Here is a 14,530-nt window from a genome sequence, read left to right as displayed (position 1 = left end):
CAGAGAACCCTGGCAAGCCGAGGCTGTCCCTGGCAGGGGCACAAATCCAGGAGACCACTGGCTTCCAGAACGTAGGCACGGCTGTCAGGCACAGTTGTCCAGAAGACAAAGAGGAGGCTGAGTCACTAGAAACCCACAGTGGCCTTTATGACAGGATAAAGAGAGGGCTCGGGTTGATTATATGCTTCAGAACGTAAGACTTCTGTTAAAGAAGATTACAAGCTGAGTCAATGTAGTAAAATCCTCAATTAGGACTGGATTTTATGTTAAACATAAACTCAACTAATTAAAGACTAGTCCATTAGATGATTTGGCCCTGTATTCATGCTGAGAGTAAACTGTAAATTGGAGAGAGATCTAGGCCAAGAATAGAAATGATGAAAAAAACAAAACAAAACTGGAAGCAGCATTTGTGGGAAAGATTTAAGAAGCTGGCGATTTCTGGTGTGAAGAGGGAAGGCTGAAGAGAAATTCCACGTTTTCAAAGAGATGAAGGATGAGGAAGTCCAGCCGCTGTTTGCACTGCTGACCACTCACAGGATGCGGAGACAGGGGGCAGCTAGAGGAAGCGTCAAGGGCATTTTGCCTGGAGGGTTTGGGAGACGGGGCTACTGTGTTACCGAGGTAGGCTGCAGGATTATCTGGCGTGGACGGTTTTTCTCTGAGACACACAGTCTTACTTGAAAGAACAAGGAGGTGTTGAAAGTTGGACCAGGGTAGGTGCTCAAGAAAAGTTAGTTGAGTGAAAAATAAAAAGCAGAGGCTTGGCTTTCCAGAGCTGCTGAATGACACCACTCTTAGGGGAAGGAGTGTGCAGCTCTGGATGAGGGAACTCTTTAGTAATTAATATTGATCGAGCATTTACTAAGTATGAGGACTGCGTCAGTCTCTGAATAAGCTCAGGTATTAGTCCAACCTACTTAATTTTCTACTATTAAACCAGGGGTTTTAAACTCATGGGCTTAGGGAATTCCCTGGCGGTCCAGTGGTTAAGACGCTGCAGTTTCACTGCCATAGGCCCGGGTTCAATCCCTGGTTGGGGAACTAAGATTCTGAAAGCCGTGCGGCAGAAAAGCTCCTGAGCCTGATGGCCAATAGGGTCTCAGAGAGGATCATGACCCAAAAAAGATGAAGACTCCATCTACCGTAATTAAGCACCCGGGTCTAGCCAGTTCCTCAGCAAAGTGGAGCCATGTTTTTCTGTCCTTCCAAAATCATACTTTTCTTCCATCATTTCCCCAGACTAGAATTTCTTCTGCTTTTTACTATAAAATCCTATCAAGGGCTAGTCTCCTCTGTGGAGCCTTGTTAGACCACCTCTGCCCTTCTACCCCAAGCAATGATTCTCTTCTGCTCTGGGCTCCGGACTCAAATCCTACCAACTATTTTACACATCTGGCTGTTAGGTGCTGCCTTGGCCCTTGTATTAGTTTCCTATTGCAGCTGTAACAAATTACCATAAACTCAGTGGCTTAAAAATGACACAAATTTATTCTCTCATAGTTCCAGAGGTGAGAAATCGGAATGGGTTTCACTAGGCTAAAATCAAGGTAGCAGCAGGGCTGTGTTCTTTTTTGGAGGGTCCAGGGGAAAACAGTTTTTTTCTCTTTTCCAGCATCTAGAAGCTGCCTGTACTCCTTTGCTTGTGGCCCTTTCCATCTTTAAAGCCAGCAATGGTCTACTGAGTCTTTTTCATGATGCTATCTGTCTAGTTCTGACTCTTCTGCTTCCAAAAGAGTCTAGTTTAAGGATATCCCAGTTTAAGGACACTTGTAATCATGCTGGGCCCACTGGGATAATCTCCTTACTTTAAGGTCAGCTGATTAGCAACATGAATTCCATCTGCAACTTGAATACCCCTTTGCCATGTAATATAACATGCCCACAGGTTCCAGGGACTGGGCCATGGACATCTTTCGGAGGGTGGGGTGGGAAGCCGTTATTCTGCCTACTACAGATCTGCAGCTATACTTTTTCATATGTAGACATCTGATCTCCTCAGTCTGACCAGTGACAAGCTCCTCAAACTTGGGAGGTAAATTGCCTCATATTCCCAAGCACCTAACAGGACCTGACACAGGGGCTGTTCAGGTGGGCCACTGCTTTATCCAAATTGACACAAAAATGACTAACTTAGAAAAGCAGCTTGATTCTCATCCAAGGGCTAAACCACTTTGCATCACGCAGCAGATCTGGGTTCGGACGCCTTTATATGGATGAATACAGACGGTCACATCTTTTCGTGCGTTACCTGAGTCTGCGGTATGAAGCATCAGCCATCGAATGGTGACATTGCAGTCTCTCAGGCAGTTCAGAAGCCTCGGGATGTTATCCAGAACCAGATCCTCCCTCAAACAACCTTCTTTCAGGAACTGCTGTGCTTGTGCGTGTGCCCTTTCGCTGACAGTAGCGTATCTGCTTGCCTGTGAAAAGAAAAAAAAACCTGAATTACATTTCAGAGAAAGAGAGAATCACTTATCTTGAAAGTAAATCACACTCAAAAGAATCCCTCGACAAATAATAACATTTCTATATGAGACAAATAGCACACGGACTGTAGTTGATAAGGCTCAAAGGCAAGTGGCTTATTGGACATTTTTGAAAAGAGCACTGGACTTAGAATTGAGAGACTAACATCTAGAAATATTGGTGTGACTTTGGATTTAACCTCTGAGTATTGGTCTCTTCAAATGTAAACTGGAGAACTGGAGTCGGTGGCTCCTGGTGTCACTTCTATTCGTAACTTGGATGGAAAGAGACACAAAGGCAGAAGCTAAATTGACCGTTCTTCCTATTATTATCAACAAACGAGGCAGAGCAGAGCAGAAATACTCAAAAGGTGAGTTTCTACGTATAAAAGCTTAACAAAAGAAATACATCTCAGCGTATCAAAACTGGCCAGCCATTTTGGAAATTTGGTCATTCTGCTTTACCTAAAGCAACAGTTAAATGGTAAACATCATTAACCTAGTCAGGTCAGTTTAAAACAACCACAGGATGTGGCACTGGAAGCCTCTGAAGAACTTCTTGCAATGACACGAACTAGAAGATGTGATTTTGGAAAGGAATTATAGTCATGAAAAATTAATGCTCTGAGGCCAGTAAGCATGGAAACGCCACTTTCTCTAATATATTTCTAGGGGATGTGCCAAAACTGAAATTATTTTGTGCATTATTAATGGAATTCAATTTTTGAATAAAACATGCTGAAGTTCCTTGAGTCAGTATTATTCTATGCACATTTGGAAACTCAAAAACTCAGACAGATAGGCTGAGGAAGATAATGACTGTTTAGAAATATCAAGTATGCTCCCCAATAAAAAGATTTTATTTTGATTCTTCTGTTTACTCAGGTATTTATTTCCTTTTGCCCTGGGTTCTCATCAGAGACAGAATATAGCCATTTCAACTTTAAGGAGATGCCTGTCTTTAGTCTTGTTGCTTACTTCACACACCCAAAATGATGAGCTTAAATTACAGTGAAAGGGTATATTGTCCACATCCAGTTACCATCTTCAACACTCATCCTACTGATGAAAACATTAAAATTCTAGCTACTAGTGAAGGGAGCTCTGTCCATGAGGACACAGTCTTTAAGCAGGAGTAAATGAAGTCACCTGGGGCCAGATGTCACACTGCTTCATTTCAGCATGTTGAATCTTCCTCAGGATCCATGTCTCCAATTTATACAGCCCACGTAAGTTAAAAATCTACAATTACCTCTCTTATTCTGATGTGCAAAATTCACCTTTCATTAATCACTGCACTAAAATGTCTATGTGGGCATCTTCCAAATCGCTTAGGAAATCTACTTAGCTCATTTCCTACGCCATTAAAGCTGGTGTGCAGTTGTTTGAGAATCCTCCCGATTAGCCAGCACCTACCTGTTCTCTGACGTTTGAAAGGTCCAGGGTGTTGTTTAAAGCAGTTTTTGCAGCTTTGTAGGGTTCCCAAGCATCTGCTAGATTAACTGTGATCCCCATGTAAATACTAATTACCTGAAAGAGGAGACAATCGTTCAGTATTTGTTAAATATCTACTCGCTTCAAGGCAAGGGGCTGGGAAAATACAAAGTTATAGAAGACATCACCCACTCCTTCAAGTTTAAATGCCGTTCCAGTGAAAAACCAAGTTTTTCCAAATATACAGGGAAGTGGTTTTCCTTATGAGCAATTGGGAACAAGAGTGACTATTAAATGTTGCTATTCATGGGAAAATAACTAAAACAAGGTTTTCCTTTCAAACTGCTGTGTGTAAGATTCCTAGATGAACAAAAATGAAAGGGGAAGGAAAAGCAGACACTTTGACTGGAGTAGTGGTTTTCCCAAGCATTTTCATCTCACCTTTATACTCTTAAAATCAAACTAAACTTGTCCCCCAAATTTTTGTGAGCAGAGTGGCATTGTGTTTCACATTTATTCTTTTTAAAATTATATGTAATCCCTCTTTATCCCTATTAATATTCTCCTTTAAAACTCTTTGTGGTCTAATATTTTCTCACTAGCTTTTTATTGGTTGGCATTTGTCTGGCATATCTTTTATTTATTTATTTTTGAAAATTCCTTTATTTTCAGTGTGCCAGGGTGCTTTTTCAGGAATGTATCTTGTAAGTATCATGTAATTGGACTTTGACCTTCCTTAATACTAAAAGTGTTTCTGAGTACAGCATTATGGACAGAACCTCTTTGTTAAGCTTAGGCAAACGAAGCCAGACTCTCAGAACTTTCCTCTTGGCTACTCAACTCCCAGCACATGGGTATGATTCATTTGTGGATAGGAAGCATCATCTCCTAATTGTAGGCTGCTCTTCTCACCAGTAAAGCTCCTCATTCAGGTCCCTCATAATAGCTGGTAAGAAGTGAAATAAAATCTGCTCCCTGAGAATGTGATCCAATTCGCTGTACTTTGTTAAAACCTCTATGTGCAAAGAAAACATTTCATACATATCAAGTACAATGTCAGTTTTAAACCTTTAAGAATTAATATTTTTAAGTGAAATAATGTTTAAAAAGTTACAAGCACATCCTTGCAGTAATGTAAACCTTGGCCCCATCAACATTAGCTTATAGATAAAACTTACTATAAATGTGCAATTCCTATTCACAAAGTGACAAATCAGATAAATTCTGCTAGCTTAGATTCATAAAATAGAAAAGAATAAAGAAATGCTTATGTAACTTAGTTGCAATCTCAGTAGCTAAAGCGAGATACATTTTAACACGAGGTTTTACCTTGAGACTACCCATTTAAAGAAAAAAAAAAAAAAAAAATGGGAGCTTCAGGAAATTTTACTGACTGATTTATTCCTTCCTGATTTCTAAAATTCTCGACAGGCTTAAATTAATTTTACTTAAGTGAGTTTATGTTTCATTATTTCAACATTATGACCTTTGGATTACAGGCCAAAAGAATGGAAAAATCAGTTCTCCAGCAAGCTTATCATAGAGGAAAAAAAAGACTAATAGCAATACTTGCCCAATTATCTGGAAAGTATTTATCCACTATCTCTCTCATTTTTGCTTGATGGGTATGAAGAATGGAAGGCTCAAAGTAGAGAATTACATACAACATGGCGGCCTGATTTGCCAGAGCTGTGCTCCGATGTTCTGGCAATGGATACGCTGAGACCTGCAAGACAGAGACCAGACCAGGAGAGGCAGATGTTAGCAACAGCTGAACTTACATGTGCCAAATAAATGACCTAGTTCTAGGACACATCAGCCTCTCAAAAGTCCGTCTCCTTTGAGGATCCTGGGCACTGGAAACAATTCTCAGATTATGGCATTGGGAACCAGGACCTTCTTTCTTATCTCTAGCCACATGACATTCCCTTGACTATCCTTGACTCTGCTGCAATTCTAACTCTTTTCTCTAAAAAAAGAAAAAAATTTAACCCTGTGTCTCCCACTAGTTGTCCATTTCTGAGTCTCTCCCATCACAGACAAGCTCTTAGAACTGACAGATTCCACACTTACTGGTGCTCTCACTTCCTGTTTATTCTTCAGCTCACGGACATTTGATCTCCACCATCACCTCAATGGAACTCCCTAAGGCCACTCATAACCTCACAGTCAGCTAGTTCAATGGACTCTTTTTAGCACTCTCACTTAAATTCTCTAAGGAATGAAATTCTCTCCTCCTTTGGTTTCCCAGACACCACTCTCTCTTCTCAGTCTGCATGCTCTGTGTTCTGCTTCTCTGTCTTTTATATGCTGCTGAGTCCCAGGGCTCCATCGCCTCATGTATGAGGAATCTCTGGCTCCACACAGTACAGAGCGCCTCGAGGACCATGAGCAGAAAGGGAGGAAATTATTACAAGGACAGACACAGCAATGTCTCATGGAGCCCACAGGCAGGAATGTGGTCAGGTCTTGGGATGGGCCTGGAGCTTCGAACCAGAAAGCCTTCACTGTTTCTCCCCTGGATGTGTTTGCTCAACTTTTCTCTCTCTCCAGACTGTTCTCCATCACATGGCAGAATGAGGCTGCCCAAACTCCAAGTCTTGCATGTTGTGGGTAAACCCATGTCCAGAAATTGTTTCTCAGGCCCAATTCCAAATTACCTGGAGACAGGGAATCTGATCCATCTTGGGTCAAGTGACTGGCCCTGGTCCAATCAGCTAGGGACAGAGGAGGTGGAAGGCAGAGAGAGGGGTGGACACACAGCACAACCACAGCTCAACCCCTGTGTTAACAGAGGTCACGGGGCAAGGAGAAAATTGAAACACACTGCCTTGAGACATGGACAAAATGGACTGTCTAAGAGGCAGAAGGGTTAATAGAAGGGTTAACGAGAGGCAGTAAAGAAACAGCGTGGGCTTTGAAGCCATACAGGCCTGCATTCAAATTATGGTTCTGCCGCCTACTTATGTGATGCTGTGAAAATTATGTAAGCTCTCTAAGCCTTATTTTTCTCAACAGCAACATGAGGACAGTGCTGTCTATTTTGAAAGATTATTGTGAAAAATAGAGAAAACAGTATTTGGAAAAAACCTCCTATGATTCTGGTTCATGTTGAATTCTCAATAAATGGCAACAAATATTATGGCGACCTGATATCTGCAGGTAGCTCCTCATTTTGAGTTGTCTTAAAAAACCAAACAAAACAAATAACAACCAAAAACTATTTACACTTAACATGGTCATACAAAAAACTAGCAGGCTACCTAAGAACTGTACAGAACAGGTGTGCTCTGTAATAAATGATATCCAGTTATCATAGGTCCAACTCTACTCTCTTCTAGTAAGAAAAAATATATATAATACATAAAATTATGTTTTCTTTAGGAAAATGAAGTCAAAGGGTAACTTTCTCTGGTACCATTTTGAGTGAGTGAATGATACACATACCGGAGAGGAAAGTGAGCCTTTCCAATCCTGTTCACGCTGCCTCATTTGCCTGGGCTGCCCGGACATCATCCCCTTTGTCACCTGTTGCAATCTTGCTGCCCCTGTCACATGCTTCAGGACACTCTGCGCTTCCCCTAAGATAACACCCATCTTGCTTTACTGGAATTCTTTTGTCTGTCTTCTTTCTTCAGCTACAAGCTCATTATAAGTAGGGACCAGGGCCTGCCTTCTTCAGCAATGGATCCCCAGCACCAAGCACACGGACAGCCACATACTGCACACTCAGCAATCATTTCTTAACTGAATGCCTAGAAGAATGCATCTTCTTTCTAAATATAGCTCAGATCTCATCTCCTCCTTGAAATCTCTAATTCTGCCCTAATTAATATCCCTCTTTCCTTAACAATTCCAAGGCACAACTCAGAAAGTTTCAAATAGTTTCTAGCTGCTTTTAACTCTTTTGAGGAAGGAGAAAAGAAAGGAGCAATTGAGGAGGAAGGCGAAATCAGTCTTTTAAACTATTAAGATAGATTTAAAAATAGACTTAATCCCCACCTGGTTGTAAATATCATCAGATCTTAGCCGACCGATGACCATGCTGATGAAGGTCTCGTTGATAGGCACCCTCTGGAAGTAACTCTCAGGATAGCTGGGTGGTCTTTTGGCTCCTGGTTGGCTGGAATAACCTGTACTTCGAAGCAGCTTACAAATATCATCCATATTCGAATCAGCAGAAGATCGAGCAGCGCTGAGCCATGTTCACAATGGGAAATAAAGGGCCAAACAAACCACATATATTAGAAATGCAAAGTCCAGCAAAGCAGAAGAATTTCAGTATAACTTGACTTTATATAATTTTAGATATGACTGTAGGTCAATTTGTATCCCTAAAATTCAAAATGATATTTTCAAAAAGCCTGTTGTAATATACCAAACTGATAAGATGGGTTCCTGTATGTATGTACAGTTTTATGTGAAGGTCCATGATCCATTTCCCCAAATTCCTTGGGGCTGGATTTGTTTCAGAATACAGCGTTTTTCAAATATAAGAAAGTAATAAAAAAAAAAAAAGAAAGTAATATGATTATATATATCATGTATGATATAATACTCCAGCAGGGTCTTAGATGGCATTCCATGATCAAGATATATTAATATTTCTACATTAAAATTTATGAACATTCACACAAGTGAGATAAATAAAGACTGTCTATAGCCTCATGTCTGCTCCAGTCAGGTGCTGACTCCAAAAGATTTCAAGTTAGGTCAGGTTTACCGCCAACGTAGTTACTCTGTATGCATGTTGTGCATGTGTGTATGTTCATATATTTTTGTCAGAGTTCTTTGGATTTCAAAATTGTGGAAAAAGAATGTGAACCTGCACCAATTTTCATAAATTTAAGCAATAATTTTTTTTAAATCTATCAATTTCAAGTGGGATATACCAACTGGTTTTTCTTGGCAAGATGTACCTTCTACAGAGATTTAAGCAGAACATCTGTGATTTTTCTGGTGGCTTGAAGTAGTAATCCCCCAAAAAGACTCAATCTTAGACTTGAAGATGACCTCCTATCTGATGTAAGAATCTCCTTTACTACTGCTCTGACTTGTAATTGTTCAGTGTCTCTTCAGTAGTGGAGTCTCACATTCTAATGAATTAGCCATTATACCCTAAGGGACAAAGCAGGATTGTCAAAGCTGGGCTTGATTAGCAAATTTTTTTCTTCTTCATGTTGTTTATTGTTTTTGTTTTTCCAGGTACCTTCAGAAATAGAGGCAAGACCATTCATAGCCCATTTTAAAAAACATGGATGGTAAAACAGCTCATGGTCAAACAGATGTGAATGAATTACGCATGCTGGTGGATACTCTCCTCACATCCTGATAAAGCTAAAGGAACAGGCTAGCTGAGTAGCCTAATTTACTGCTGAGAAGGCAACAGTACCAAATGTGGCAGAAAATACAACATCTCCAAACAATCCCCCTCTGTTGAGGATCTGCCTTTTCGCCCTATTTATTTTGTCCTAATTTGTAAGTTTGAAAATGTTAATTCTAGCCTGCACATCTTTAGCCCAAGTTCCTGACTCTTGTTTATTGACTGTTTCTTCCCCGAATCTTGATAATTTCTGACATTGACCTTGTATCCAGATTCTGACTCACTTATTTAACAAATTGAAAACTGTACGTTAGGGACTGAAATCACAGTTGGTTAAGGTAGGTCCTGTTTTTAAGACCCTGCTTCTTGAAGTCATAGCTCTGTAAAGACACATGTAACACATGGTTGGGATGTGTGTTACTGTTTGTTCTGTTTTTGGTTCTACATATACATGGGTAAGAATTCACTTTCAACCTGGCCCTGAATGATAACTTTTCAAAATGTATCAACCTGAAAATGATAACAGAAAACTCATTCATTTCCTTACTTCTGCCAAGGAGCAGTATTTGAAAACTTAAAAAAAAAATTCATTAGACTTCCAAAATTCCCAAATTTATCTTTCAGGTAAGGAAAATTCACCTTCCTTTTTAAAAAAACTGAGGTATCAGGATGGACATGATAAGCTATATATCTCTAATAATCTATAATAAATTACTCTAGATTATATGACATATAATCTATTATAATGATGATGATACGAAACACAGATTGTTATATTTCTACATTATGTATTATACTTAGAAGTGATAAGAATCTTACACTTTTGCATTCTAAATCATATTGCTGCTGTTCACAATAAAAGAAGGATGGAAACCTACACTGTACTTTACCAATAGCAGTGCTTTTGGAGGGTGTAGTCTTAGCCCAGGGATACCTGTATCGATAGTAAGAAACGAGCATTCTCTCTCTGATTTCTCCTTCAATCTTTTGGTCGATGACCAGGAGCATAACTCCATATAAGTACAGTGCTTCACACTATGATGAGAAAAAGACAATAGCCAAGTTCACAGGAGTACACATGCTTATGGAGTGAAGCTGATAATGTGTAAAAGGAGCACTCTGCTCTGGTTCCTCCTAAAAACTTTCTATTACAAGGAGAATGCAGGTTCCCCCCAAAGGGTTCTCAACTTCTGTACAGAATGAGCTTTGAAAAGTTTATGCTAAATGAAGTTTAATTTACTGACTATCTTTCAGCTGGTCTATTTTTCATATTTTGCTTGGGATACCAAAATGGAATCCCAATATTATGAATACATAATAAGTCATTTACTTATTTAACAAACATTTCTTAAGTGATCATGAGGTACTAGGTACCAGGCTAGATGTCTGGGATGCAAAAGATAAAGAAGATAGGATTGTTACACTGAGGAGGCTCATAACCTGCACATAATCTTTATTCACTTTTAGCTCTGCTCGAAGTCTACTATGTTCTAAATTCAGACAAAGACCTGCCAGTTAGAAGATAATTATCAGTTTATTTTGCTTCTCCTTAAAGAAGGATACACTGTATGTATTTGTGACTTACAGGAAAAAAAGTAACGCTAAGTTTGACATTCTTGATTTTTTAATTTTAAATGGTCACTACTACTTACTAGAAGTTGTTTTCCATCTTCATTGAGAAGCACCGTTTCTAATGTTTGCTGAATATAAACACCTTCATTGAGATCATCTAGATATCTAGAAATGAAACCCCAGAGCAAGTTATTCATTGATAATAAAAATGTTAATATCTTTGAAGAAGGACAGTAAAGATTTTTAAAAGATTAGGCAAGATACCAGGCATTCTGGCCTTCAAATAGTTTGTGGCCATTCATGCTCTTAGGAAAAGATTTGTGAGCAGGAACTCATAGTGATCAGGGCCACAGACTCTTTATGGCCATTCTAAGTAAAAGGAATATTCCATAGTCCTGATTTATGAATTACAGATATCTTGGGAATAATGGCATAAAAACATGGACTAGTTAGTTTAAAAGCTAATGAGTAATGAATTCTTAAGGGCTAGAAGGAAGACAATATTGTCTGGTCAGGGATAAGAAGGAAGGCTATGGTTACCAACGCTACAAAAATAAGTTCCTTTTTTTTTTCACTTCTCATATATAATAAACTAAATTAGGATCAAGATTGAAAGCCAACTGACTTGGTTCAAAGCAAGACGATTATAATACTTAAAAAGAGCAGGAAATTATATTAAAACTCTAAAATATTTAAGATGACTAGTGCCACAGGAAGGAAAAGACAATTATCCACGGTATAAGCTAGTAAATTTCTCAGTAACTCAGAAAGATATACACGTTCTAGTCCATCCCTTCTCCCTCTCCACTATTTACTATCAAAATAAGCTATGACTAAATTAGTCAATACCTGTTTAAGTCTACAATATATTTATGCACACTTTGAAATGCTAAATAAAATCTGGTCACAATTTCTGTGTTGTTTTCCCGAAACTCTTCATCTAAATCCTGTAGCTCTGGCTTAGCTTCCAGTTTGCTTTCCCATAATTCTGGACCCTAAGAAGAAAAACACATTTATGTGAAACATCAAGAAAAGAGTCACAAACCAACAGAATTATTGGTAACAATTTCAAAACAGTCTTTTAAAAATTTGTTCTTATGCCTCAAAAGGGATATCAAAAATTGAGGGCTTCCCTGGTGGTGCAGTGGTTGCGCGTCCGCCTGTCGATGCAGGGGAGCCGGGTTCGCGCCCCGGTCTGTCCCCCGCAACGGGAGAGGCCACAACAGTGTGAGGCCCGCGTACCACAAAAAAAAAAAAAAAAAAAAAAAAAAAAAAAAATTGAGAGCAGAGGAACAGAAAGTAATGAAGATATCAGAAGCATAGATATAAAATCCCTTTGAAAGAAATGGACTTGAATTGCAACCACAATTGACATGCTTTTAAGTGTGGGGTACTTCAATGTGAAATACATTATACCAAAGTTATCTTTTTAAAATTTGATTATATTGTGTTAGGGCTTCCACACAGTATGTTTATATTATTTTAAAGTTAGCTGATACGAAATTTGGTTGAAAAGCTTTTCTTTTTAACTTCTTCTTCATAATTACTTAACCTCTCAGAGTCTCCTGGTTTCCAAAGAAAGCATGCTTTTGTAGAAAAGACTGGTAAGAAAAGCTGTTGAGGAAGATTACCTTAAAATAGCTGAAATCAAATATGATATCTCCATATTTCTGTTGATCCGCTCGGTCTTTTAACCTGAATACAGCAGGAATAAACTCAGAGAGCCTCAGAAGTTCAGCAATGATGGCATTGCCACAGGAAACAATCCTTAGGATTGCTTGGCCACAGAGGTTATTCTCAGCCAAAAAGTCCAACATCGTGAGGATAATCAGCTACTCTGTGCCTGGCCACAGGGAAATGTGTAACTGGCTTCAGAGCTGGGGTCTGTAAATCATCAGATGAAACCAGGTCTGCAGATACACTGGCCGCTCCATTAAAGGACCTGTATCCAAAAAAAAAAAAAAGTATGAAAATCTCCATTTTTTTTAGGAACCGTGTGAAACAGACACACAATATTTTTCTTCCAAACTCACTGAAAAAAAATTATAACACATAATGAGTTCTGATATGGAGGGAGGGCATTTATTTTCCACTCTTCATGTTTTCCTTGTAGAGGGACTTTGCTAAATTGCTACTCTTGCCGTCTTTCTCAACGCTTTATTCATTTCTCTCCATGAGAAAAGACTTGATGTAGCTGATCCCTGAGCTTGTGAGAAGGTTCCAAGGTGCCCTAAATTGGGAACAGATTATTAAATTTTCCTTACAGGAATTGTACCACTTCTTTTACCTTTGGGAAAAGATAACTATGTCCTAAAATCTACTAGAATTAGATGAGGGAACAACCTTTAAAAATGTTTTTTTCAGGGAATTCCCTGGCAGTCCAGTGGTTAGGACTCCGTGATTTTACTGCTGAGGGCCTGGGTTCAATCCCTGGTTGGGAAACTAAGATCCCACAAGCTGCGCGGCACAGCCAAAACAAAAAAGAAAAAAAAGGTTTTTTTCATATGTCAAGTATGGGAGGTCCTGTTATTGAGACTAATATATGCCTGAGAAATGTGACAGGGTGACTCTAAAAGTAAGGACAACTATTTCATACTAAGCAGTGGAGAAGTTCTGATTAGGAATGTATCTTCAAATGATATCATCAAAACTTCTGACAATAAGTTTTATGCTTAACAACATTGAGAGTAGAATTGCAGAAACTCTGTACTCAATGGACAAACCAAGAACGAGTCAAAAGCTGACTTCATCAAATCGTGATTTCGATAATACAATGTTTTGTACTCCACAGCTGTCTTTCATAGTATGATTTTTAAATGGGTAATTTTTGCAAAAAATTTCCAAGGCATCATTCATTTTTCCAAAGGGCCTCCCAATTCTTTTTCACCTCATTATCTTTTGAAGTGTTAATTGTGTCATCATCTTTGTTGCATTTCTCTCCTTTAATTGTTAATTTAGCTAGGTCACCATTTGTGAACTTCATGGAAGCCTGAATTATTTTTCAACTTCATAAAGGCCTGTGACTTCCCAACATTTGCACTTTCACTTGGCATTGGGATCCTGCTCTATCAACATGATGTCAACAATTAAGAAAACTGACCAAGGGACCTCCCTGGCAGTCCCATGGTTAAGACTCTGTGCTCCCAGTGCAGGGGGCACGGGTTCGATCCCTGCTTGGGGAACTAAGATCCCCACATGCTGCATGGCCTGGCCAAAAAAAAAAAAAAGACTGACCAAAAAGTAAGAAAAGTAAGAATTTACTGACCGAATAGAGTTTTGGACAAGGATATCTGAATGAGGACTAATGTCACAAGTGGTCAGTTTATTAAGATGTTTACATCAATGCCACCTTTTATTTTCATATGTGGTCTAAGTTCAGAGACTCAAATAATGAAGCCCTCATTGTACGTGAAACCAGAACGTGGAAAGACTTTTGACTTCCTTTGTAGCCACAGCAAAACATTCCTCAATGCCTGTCACACATTTTTAAAGTTCACCCACGTGATGAGCCACCTACTGTAGGTATCTATTACCTGGAAGCTCTGTATAACCCTTAAGGGTTTTCTTTTTTCCTTTTGGAAAGTTCTATCATTGATTCACAATTTGGAAATGTCTTCATTTACTGGGATGTTGTGGCGGCAACTGCTGGCTCCTCAACAGTACTTCCCACTCACCTACTCCTTTCTTACTCTAGAGGACAGAATAGTCAGATCCTCACTTTCCCTCCCTTGAA

At 39.1% G+C, this 14,530-nt stretch overlaps 1 protein-coding gene across 2 annotated transcripts in view; it reads right to left on the bottom strand.

The window, feature by feature from the left end:
* WASHC5 (WASH complex subunit 5) overlaps positions 1 to 14,530 on the bottom strand; it is a 53,161-nt gene that overhangs the window by 34,935 nt on the left and 3,696 nt on the right. For both annotated transcript variants that reach the window (XM_028500662.2, XM_007127778.4), the window contains 8 exons: positions 12,429 to 12,739; positions 11,647 to 11,792; positions 10,878 to 10,962; positions 10,160 to 10,260; positions 7,905 to 8,097; positions 5,476 to 5,628; positions 3,885 to 3,998; positions 2,252 to 2,423 (listed from right to left, as the gene is read on the bottom strand). In XM_028500662.2, coding sequence (XP_028356463.1) covers positions 2,252 to 2,423; positions 3,885 to 3,998; positions 5,476 to 5,628; positions 7,905 to 8,097; positions 10,160 to 10,260; positions 10,878 to 10,962; positions 11,647 to 11,792; positions 12,429 to 12,614 — 1,150 coding nt within the window. In that variant the 5' untranslated portion in view covers positions 12,615 to 12,739. The remainder of the gene's footprint in view (positions 1 to 2,251; positions 2,424 to 3,884; positions 3,999 to 5,475; positions 5,629 to 7,904; positions 8,098 to 10,159; positions 10,261 to 10,877; positions 10,963 to 11,646; positions 11,793 to 12,428; positions 12,740 to 14,530) is intronic.

This window comes from Physeter macrocephalus, chromosome 15 (assembly GCF_002837175.3).
Source record: "Physeter macrocephalus isolate SW-GA chromosome 15, ASM283717v5, whole genome shotgun sequence".
Classification (NCBI taxonomy): domain Eukaryota; kingdom Metazoa; phylum Chordata; class Mammalia; order Artiodactyla; family Physeteridae; genus Physeter; species Physeter macrocephalus.
This window is presented reverse-complemented; position numbering and strand designations above follow the sequence as displayed.